Source organism: Dama dama, chromosome 15 (genome assembly GCF_033118175.1).
Source record: "Dama dama isolate Ldn47 chromosome 15, ASM3311817v1, whole genome shotgun sequence".
Classification (NCBI taxonomy): Eukaryota; Metazoa; Chordata; class Mammalia; order Artiodactyla; family Cervidae; genus Dama; species Dama dama.
This window is the reverse complement of record NC_083695.1, coordinates 62,290,574-62,300,535: the sequence shown is the minus strand read 5'-3', so window position 1 is coordinate 62,300,535 and position 9,962 is coordinate 62,290,574. Positions and strand designations below refer to the sequence as shown.

At 40.1% G+C, this 9,962-nt stretch overlaps 1 protein-coding gene and 1 non-coding gene across 4 annotated transcripts in view; one reads left to right on the top strand and one right to left on the bottom strand.

The window, feature by feature from the left end:
• Nucleotides 1-3,400: 3,400 nt before the first annotated feature.
• The window catches only part of PLCE1 (phospholipase C epsilon 1), a 364,525-nt gene continuing 357,963 nt past the window's right edge, over nt 3,401-9,962 (bottom strand). For all 3 annotated transcript variants that reach the window (XM_061162214.1, XM_061162213.1, XM_061162215.1), the window contains 4 exons: nt 9,605-9,763; nt 7,952-8,170; nt 7,433-7,641; nt 3,401-4,975 (listed from right to left, as the gene is read on the bottom strand). In XM_061162214.1, the coding sequence (XP_061018197.1) occupies nt 7,456-7,641; nt 7,952-8,170; nt 9,605-9,763 (564 nt within the window). In that variant the 3' untranslated portion in view covers nt 3,401-4,975; nt 7,433-7,455. The remainder of the gene's footprint in view (nt 4,976-7,432; nt 7,642-7,951; nt 8,171-9,604; nt 9,764-9,962) is intronic.
• Nucleotides 6,130-6,202, top strand: TRNAE-UUC (transfer RNA glutamic acid (anticodon UUC)). The gene has a single exon. It is a non-coding gene; the product is annotated as a tRNA-Glu (tRNA).

The following is a 9,962-nucleotide window of genomic DNA, read 5'->3' as shown; positions in this document are numbered from 1 at the left end:
ATCCCCTGGAGGAGGTCTTGGCAGCCCACGCCAGTATTCTTGCCTGAAGAATCCCACGGACAGAGGAGGTAGGAAGGCTACGTGGGATTGCAAAGAGTTGGACACTATTTAAGCAGCTTAGTGTGCATGCAGCACGGGGGGGCTTTGATTTTATTCCCCCCGTCCCTTTTTTTTAAATGGATGAAATGCCTATTCTTAGGAATGTAAGTAAAAAAGTAGTATTTTATGTGACTGTTAACATATTCTAGGAATGGCCTATGAAATAAGTATTTTAATTACCAGTTTATAAATATTCTTTACTGTGAATAGTTGAGTAAAACAGCTGCCTTTTTCTATTCTTTTGAGAATTAAAAACACAGCAGTCCAACTTGTTTCTAAAATCAGTTTTTAGGCTTGATTATTTAATGGTGAGAAATGTATGATTCAACATATAAATATTTGCTTCTAACCCACTTTTTAGATATTAAAAGCCAGAAATGTTATGAATATTTGTTTAGATGACCAAGGGGTCTTTCCCCATTGGAACACAAGTGACCAGTACATGTCACAAATCATTTATTTTTCCAAACATATATAAATACATTTATATTTCACTTTGGCAGCAGAAACTATACTTTAAATGAAAGATCAATTTTAAAACAGAAGTTCATCAACTATTCCACAGTTGCACTATGCTTTTAACCTTCTTGTTACATATACAGAGAATCACAGTGGGACCATAAAATGATACATCTTGTATTTGAATATCCTGTATGAATTGCTGCTGCTGCTGCTGCTACGTTGCTTCAGTCATGTCCGACTCTGTGCAGCCCCATAGACGGCAGTCCACCAGGCTCCCCCATCCCTGGGATTCTCCAGGCAAGAACACTGGAGTGGGTTGCCACTTCCTTCTCCAATGCATGAAGGTGAAAAGTGAAGTCGCTCAGTCATATCCGACTCTTAGCGACCCCATGGACTGCAGCCTACCAGGCTCCTCCATCCATGGGATTTTCCAGGCAAGAGTACTGGAGTGGGGTGCCATTGAATTGAGGATGAAACATACTTGTGCATTTAACTTCTACAGTCTTGTACTGATGGGTTTCATTTTCAGAGCTAAATATTGTACTCATTAATGATAACACACAGACATACAGCCCGAGGCTATTATAAACTAGTCTTCATATCTGTTTCTTTAACTAGATAAATATTGAACACCTACTATGTGCTTCACATTGTGCTAGGCACTTCAAAGTGAACTGGGTTAACAACAGACATATGATATAGCCTCTGTCTTCCATGCCCTTGTATGCCGAGTCAGATCATTTTTGTTTGAATGAGGCATTACCCAGTTGAGTGAGTTGTTGAAGTTCAAAGACCTATATCATCTGAAATAGGGAAGGTTTCAGAGGCCTGCTTAATGGCAGACTTCAGCATAGCATGTTTTGGATCTAAGAGATGTATACAAACAGCTTGGTAATCTTGGAGATTCAGTATCTCAAAAACATTCAGGAATTCCTGTCAAAATCCTTAGCCATCAGGCAAGGACTGTACTTAAGAAGTTGACAGGTGGCAATGGCAGAGAACATTTAAGTTGTTAACAATGTACTGTATCATGGAAATGTTGACTGAGGTGTGGGCTTGGTGTAAGAGGCAGTCTCCTCTTCTAGTAACTTTTTGGAGGGCCCAGGGATTGCCCTGTTGTCTTGCTGCTGATGTGAGAGAAACAACTGGAGGGGTTCAAGGCTGCCATCTAGAGATTTCTTTTGCTGTAGGCTGCGTCTCACTGTGCCAAGTTTAAGATCAGACACCAGCCAGGAAAATCCCCCTTAGTGGCATGGGAGCAGAGTTGTGGAGTTTTATGCTTTAGTTAATTCTGTTTTACCAGACCAGTACACAAGGTCTTACTACTTTTTGGAATTAAGCAAGGCCTGTGGGTGTCTGGCAGAGGAGGAGAGGTCTACAGAGGTATTGTAAAGGGAGAGAACAGAGGAAAGGAAAGATGTAGTTTTTAAGAAAAGAACATACGGAGCCACTGGGGACGCAAACTGTCATTAATGAGCCTCCACTGTCTCCAGAGCCATCAAGATGGGAGACCTTTGTTGAAAAGTAAATTTGATTTTTGACTCACTTTTGTTGAGTCTGGACTCCGTATTTCCCCCCAACTGGAGAATTTATAAATAACTTTTACTTGCTAAAGATGACATAAAACGAGGTGTTCCTTCAGGAGGGCACTTTCTGCCCAAATAATGTTGTTACCTCCTACAAGTTTATCCTCAGACTTATTTTCAACTCCTTCACACCCTTATGTGATCTTACATTAGTTGGCAAAACAGTAAATTCCAGATGAGGTGATAGGAAGTTACTCTGTTTCTTCTGGCGTCACACATCACATTGGATTCCCAGTCTAAATCCTTTCCTGCCAGCTCCCGTAATCTTAAAAGTTGGAATCACCCAGCAGAGGGACAGAATTCATGCTCTTTTCTTTCTGTTTTCAGTGAAGCATCTTAAAATATTTTTCCTCAAAATCTTGTAATAAACCCAGCTTACATATTTAGATTCTTTCCCATATCAACTTTACTGATGAAAGTTTGCTACCCAGGTTTTTAGTAGTCTGAAAAGTATGAAATGGTAATGGGTATAAGCCTGGGTGGCTATTTTAGATGCATTCTAAACAGTAGGACAGTTTCTTTCATTTGGTATACTAATACAGCTGTATAATTCAGAGAAACTCTAAATCAAAATTTCTTACTTTTGGCAAACACCAGGTTGTGTTGGTTAGTTGTAATAATAGAGTAAACCCTCTACATTTTTGAGCAATGTGTCCCTCCTAAAATCCCCAGGACTCAAATACCTTAGAGTGTGTACTTTTACCTCACAATGGGATGAGCAACCAAGATGGGTTGTGACATAGGCAGAAGGCTGGGTTCACTCACTTGCTAAAACCAGTCTCAAGTTAAGTTCCAGATTTTATGCTAAGGACCCTGGGGTGGGATGGAGGGCTTAGAGTCAAGACCAGTTGATAAAACCTAGTGAGACCAGTCTTGCTTTCCACCTCACTACTCTGCACAGTTTTCATCTTGACTCTAGCCAGTTGGACTTGTAACTCGATGTTTATGACACAGTAACGCCAATCAGAGGCTTCTCTGGTGGCTCCATCAGTCAAGAATCCGCCTGCAATGCGGGAGACCTGGGTTTGATCCCTGGGTTGGGAAACTCCCCTGGAGTAGGATATGGCAACCCACTCCAGTATTCTTGCCTGGAGAACCCCCATGGACAGAGGAGACGTGGGCTGCAGTCTATGGAGTTGTAGAGAGTTGGAAAGCACAGCAAAGCCCAAACAGATGGCAAAAACGCCCATTAGTTGAGACAAGTTTGATGACGGTTTCTGGAAAAATTTTTAAAGTGAAGGCAGCATTGTGCATTTGTTGCAGACTGATTATTTCATTTAAAAAGAAACCTGTAGTACTGTACAAACAGCATCAAATTGAAATAGCCTGAATGCTGTTGACAAGCAAACGGTGATTCTTTTAGCAATAAGGCTTTGACTTAGTCAGAACTTCCAATAACATGAAAGCTGTGTTGTGTTTTTGATACTTTTGTTAGAGTACACAAAGAAGGGGGAATTGTTTTATTCATTTTTTTTTTATGGTGAAAATGTCTCAAAGCAGAGATTAGAGATTTTAGTATGTTTTATAATTTGAAGAAAAACATCAAATTTGAAGGTCATTAGAAAGATAAAATTTGGATTTTACTTTAGAGGAACACATTTTATGTGAAGAGTCACAATTTGCTTCGTGCCAAGAACAAGACGAATCCTTTATCACTTACATGATAGTCTTATACAGCAAGGTTTTAAAAATAATTTACATTAAATGGCAAGATACATGAAATTCTGGCCTATTTCAGGTATTCAGGGCATACATTTTCTTCTAAGGAGATTTGTTTTCAAATAGTGAAATAGAACCACTAATGCTTCTAATCTGCAAGCAATATCAAGAAAGCTATGTATAATAAATACATAGGTACAGTGTCAGTACAAACCTCGTAAAATAAATAAACACCAACTCAGTCTACTTCTGCGTTAGAAACATGGTTAAGTTTCTTACTAAGATGCCACAACTCAGTAGATAACATTATTCTAAATTCATTTTGTAGAAACCAAAAGTCTGTGAATATAAGTGATAAACATAAAAAACCCAACATCATTCTATATGTAAAAAGAAACACTATAGGAGAGTTCACGATGGTACACAATACAGAGAGTAGGTTGAATTATTTTTTAATGAGTCCTAGAGGACATATTTACATGTGCAATGCCCCAAAGCTTCCAATTCTTAGCCATAATAGGTATGACTAAACTAGCCTGCTTGTTTTCTTACCTCTGTGCATCTTGTTCCCAGTTTTCTAAGTCAGGTCAGCAAACTGTGGCCTTTGAGCCAAATCCAGCCTGCCACCTGCTTTTGTGTGGCTGTTGAACTAAGAATCGTTTACATTTTAAAATGATTTTTTTTTAAAATCCAAAGAGGAATATTTATGCCATGGGAAAATGATATGCAATTCCAATTCCAATGTCTTTAAATAGTTTTCTTGGATCACAGCCACCACATTCAATCATGTATGTATTGTCTATGGCTGCTTTTGCACTAAGCTAAATCATTGCAACAGAGACCATTTGGCCCATTAAGAACGAAGATATTTACTGACTAGCCCTTTATAAAAGTTTGCTGACTCCTGTTCTAAGTCAATTATTGCAAGCTTAGCGGTGGTTTTTCCAACTGTTGACATGTAAAATGGCAGTCTGCTGGGCTTCTTTGCTTCATTCAGTAGGAAACCAGTTGATAGCAAGCCCTGTACCATTTTGCTTGACCTCAGCGTGGACCTCGTATCAAGAGTTCAGAAATCGTAAGTTTCCAGTTTAGTTTATGAAAATAAGGGAATTATATTTGTCTCCATTATGATCGTTCTTGATTTTAACTTCTTGCCAAAAGATCTTCACCTGTAAAGTTGTATACATAGGCTTGTTAGTATTAATATCTTCAAAGTGAAGCAGCAGAAACAATTCACAGTGTAGCAAGGTTTAGGGTTGGTCAACCAACAGAAACCCACAGCTCTGGTGGCTGGGTTTGGGGCAGAGAGTATTTCCTATAAACTCATAGTGTTAGAACATGATGTTCCTGGGAGGTGGAACATTAGGCTATTTCTGCCCTGGAACACCACATTCTTTAGAAAGTTTTTTAACCACAATTAAACTGTTCAGCTTTTTCTTTTTTTTTTTTTTTAAAGGTGGACTTCTTTCAACTGGTTAAATATATTACTTAAGATAAGGTAAATAATAACTTGTTTAGAAATTCTTAGATGATTATTAGGGGGTAACTCTTGAAACTTTAGAGGTGAATATTTCAGAACAAATAGCATGAAATATTATGTTGCTCAGAAAGCAATAAAAATACTAAACTTGTTTTCTTATGAGCATATACAGAAAGGCCCTTCTTTTTTCACAAGTGCTCTTTCTTGGAGACAGTATTTGTAAAGTTAATAACATGGGACATATATTACCATATATACATCTATGCACCAATGGCTATTATTCTTTCAATGACTGTTAAAGAGAACCTTCCCCAAATTTAGGGAAAGAGGTCAACTGACTGATTATGAATTTCTGCTTATGATAGGAAAATTGAATCCAAAGGCAATCATCTAAATCACCACCATAAAATACAAGCAATTAGTAATGCTCATTAGAGCAAGCACATTATTTTGAAGTCAGGTTTCTAATGGAGTTGTATTATATACTTATTAATCTTATGGCACACCCAGGGCTCTTCCTCTGCCAAGTGTAATTTCACTCTACCATTAACGGAAGTTATAACAGACAAGTGAGAGGTGTGCATAACATTATCACACCTATGATTTATTTGATGCTAAGTTCTTAATATGGAGAACAATATTTGAAATTCTGATCACTGTCTTTACTGTGTGCTCACAGACCCACTACCATGATGAGTCATTTTCCAAAAGCTGGAGAGGCTCAACATGGTGCTTAATCCTAAAGCTCACTTAGTTCTTGGAGAAGGCACTATCTCAGTGACACTGTCACTGAGAAGGAAAGTAAGTTGAGTCTAGAACTTTAAAAACAAGATATCAGGAAATTCTCTGGTGGTCCAGTGGTTAGGACTTTGCACTTTCACTGCCGAGCACCCGGGTTCAATTCCTGGTCAGGGAACTAAGAGGAAGGAAGGTGGTAATAAAGATAACTATAAAAAAGGGGGAGGGTATGAAATACCAGATGTACCACAACAGAAAATGGGTGCTGAGCCTTCTCAGAGTCTGGAACAGCCCAGGGTTTCACTATTCTGTGCAGATTCAGTATTATCTGATGCTGTATGATGTGGACTGCTGCCACGGTGCTGAGATTTCTTTCTGGTGAGTCTTTGCATACAGAACCTAAACAGTGCTGACTCGGAATAGTGGGGTGTGCAGAAGCTCTGGAGAAGGTGATTTCCTGTATTTCACTGTCTGTTTTGAAAGAGGTTTCTTTGTAAGTGTATCTGGGGCACCAGTTGTTTTAGGAGTTGCTTCTTAAACATTGGCTCAATATGGGCTCTTGTAAGTCAGATTTGGCCCCATCAAGAGGTATCAATAAATTTCTTCTAATTGTGAGCTACAGTTTTATATAAGAAATACCTGATTGTGATGCAGACAGATGATGCAGCTGTGTAATATAAGCAACAATGCCTTCACCATGCTGTTGGTCTCTCAAGGATTTTAAATCTTAGAACTCTATGATGGAACAGGTGAAAAGAGGGCTTTAATAATCCCTTGAGTTCATTAAGGAACTAAGTGAAAGAAGAGAACTATGTTTGGTTTCCTCACATGCCTTTTTTAAAAAAATTCAGATCCATTTAAATAGTTTAAAACAGAATGAAATTTACTCTGTATGTGAATACCAAGCAGTGAGCTGGCAGCCAAAGGCATGATTTACTTTATGTCATTTTGCTTTCTCTTTAATCATCACAACCTGCATGCCAGATTTTAATTTTTCCATTGAGTCAGAAGAAATGGAGGTTGTTGAGGCTAAATCAGACCTAAATTAGAAGAATAGCAAACTAAAAATCCAAAGAATGAAAACAGAATGACCCATAGTAATCCTTTGAGAATGTTCATATGAATTACCAGTAATTAAGACAGTTCTATATCTGATGAAATAAAGCTACTGTAGTTTGGGCAAGTTTATTGTCCTCTTGGGGCCTTGATTATCTACAAAAGAAGGAGATCTGAAATCATCAGTGCTGAAGTCTTGTATATCTTCAGAGCCCCTTTTCTGTAGGGTTCCATCCCTACCTGCCTCAGGGACTTCGTCCTCCAGGAAAACACAAAAGACAGTGCACAAACTTATGTTTTACAAAGTAGTATAGTTGACCCCTGTTTAGAACGCTGCAATGACTCAGGATACCTGGGTAAACCGTGCTATCTTGCTCACTGTCGGTAGTCTGTGGTGTCACTGGAAGGCAAGCCACCCATAGGTTTCTCTTCCTTGTTTTGGACATTTTCTGAGGCCAAGACCTGAGAAGGTGATGTGGGTCCTCGGGGCTGTTTAGTCTTGGTGAGCTTCTTGAGTTCACTTGCAAAAGAGATGCCTTTTTTTTTATCTTCTCGAGATGCCTGTGGAAAATAAGAACCTTCCCTTGGTATTAGGTTAAAGAGACTGTATCAGAGCCCTTTCTTGTTCTCTCTCTAGTAGGCAGAGCTTTGGAAAGCAGGGTGGAGGGGACCCCCCACCCCCCTGCCACCTCAGGACTGCTTACACCCAGAGGGAAAGACATTTCTTTGCACACGGTGAAAATAGAGCCAAGCAAAATTCTTCCCACTAGTGTCTTTGACTCGGGAACTTCCTCTGGCTTTCACTAGCTCCTGAATTTGATTATACTGTAGTTATGAAAATCAGCTAGAGCAAAATAACCATTAACTTTACCTGCACCTGTTCCTTTAGCTTAAGGATGAATTTTCCTGCACCTTTCCACTTGCTTTGAGCTTGAAACACACACTCCTGATCCAAAAGGACACGCTGGGAGGCCTTTGGGGTGGAAGACTTCCTGTTGGCGGTGTCTTTCACCACCTCTTCCAGAAGCACATAGTCACTCGGGTTGGGGTTGCTTAGGATGCTATAGGAATATTTGGCTTTGCATAAGGTCTGAAAGGTAAGTTATGATCAACAGAATAAAGATACAGTATCTCCAACACTTGCTTCCCTGTAAATGAGACTTTAAGGTGGAAAAAGTCACAGACTTTTAGACAGGGGTGGGGGTTGGAGGATCCTTTTCAGATCATGTCATCCCACTTCTCATTTTACATTTTCACAGTTGTAGCTTATACAAACTTGCGCATATTGCCTCATTTAGCTTCACAGCACCCATCCATGATTTAGATGTTCTAATCCCCATTTTTCAGACAAGGAAGCTTAAACTTAAGAGGTCAGGCAGATTCCAGAGGATGAACAGCTTAGTAAGTAACACAAAAAGGACTTGAGCCAGATTTTCTGCATCCACCAAAGTTCATGGACCTGAAAGTCACCCAGACAGTGAGGGACAGAATCCTGACCCTCCAGAGCCTCTCTGGCCCACAACACTGCCTCTGCATCTCTTGGTCTTGAATGTTGAAGGCATTTTAAGACTTACCTGGTCTCACTTCTCTTTTATCTTTTATCAAGACTATCTTTCATTTATGCATGTATTCACTCATCAAAAATTTACTATGTTCCAGACGCTGTATATAGTCTGGGGAGTTCAAAGTCTCACCTATTAAGGAGACTAACATTAATCAAATTATTGTGCGATCCGTGTAGCAAATAGCACTTAAATAGTGCTTGCCATGTTAGGTGTTATACTAGGCAAATGTCCATTACGTATATTTACTTAATGTTCACAATAACTATAAAGAAAGTGCTGTTATACTATCTTCATGTTTTCCTGTGTGGTAGCTTGGCACACGGCATTGTGCTGGAGCCCATTGGAATCTGATGTGTGAGGAATGTATAAGATAGAAACTGGCAAATGCTACAAATCAGGGTCTTACTTTTTTTTTAAAGAGAGCCAATTTACCAGCACACCCATGTAACTTACACACAGATGGTTAAATGACTTGCCCAAGCTCTCCAAGCTAGTAAGATGTAGAGCCAGGGTTTACATCTGGAGCAACCTGATCTACAGTCGGTGCTGTGAACCATTATGCTAACTTCTCAAGCAAGTGTTTAATAAACACAAACCACTACAGGGCTTGGAATGAAGGCAGCAGAGTTCTCTGGAGCCATATACACAGAAGGGGAGAGGATCAGAGAGTCCTCCTGCATGTCGTCTGAAGGATCCTGGAGAGATGGTCACTAGGTGATAGACGATGACGCTCCTGCTCTGCAGAACCATCTTCTGGCTCGGCTGTCAAGGCTTCCGAGAGAGCCTGACTCACAGCATATACTGGGCAAGTACTGTTGAACAACCGGATACTTCCCAGCCTTACCAGGCACATGCTGCCTTGTCGTGTCCCCTTTGTTCCCAAACCTCATCCCCAGAGGGAGCTGGGCCCAGCAGTTGACATTGAGGACAGGGCTGGGGGAGGGCGGGGAGGCCTTCACCTGCTGAATGACGTCCTGCGCGGTGCTGACACGGGGTGCTTTGATGACCGTGCGCGGTTGCTCGGGGGAAACGTCGTGCACCTGGACAAAGAAGCTGTCCTCCTCTGAGCTCAGGAGCATCTCCTTGTCATCTTGCACAATGCTTTTCTCCTCCAGGTTCTATGTTAAGAAAAGGAAAGTAAATGATAACGTAGAATAAGGAAAGAAAAATCTAGTAAAAATTTGAGTTGGATCTTGGCAACGTGGAAACAACTTTTTAGCTTGATATCCCATACACTAGTTACTGTTTCACAAACTATCCTAGAAGGATATACATGTCATCTTAGAGGAGGAAAGTACTGTAAGTTTCTGCTAATGT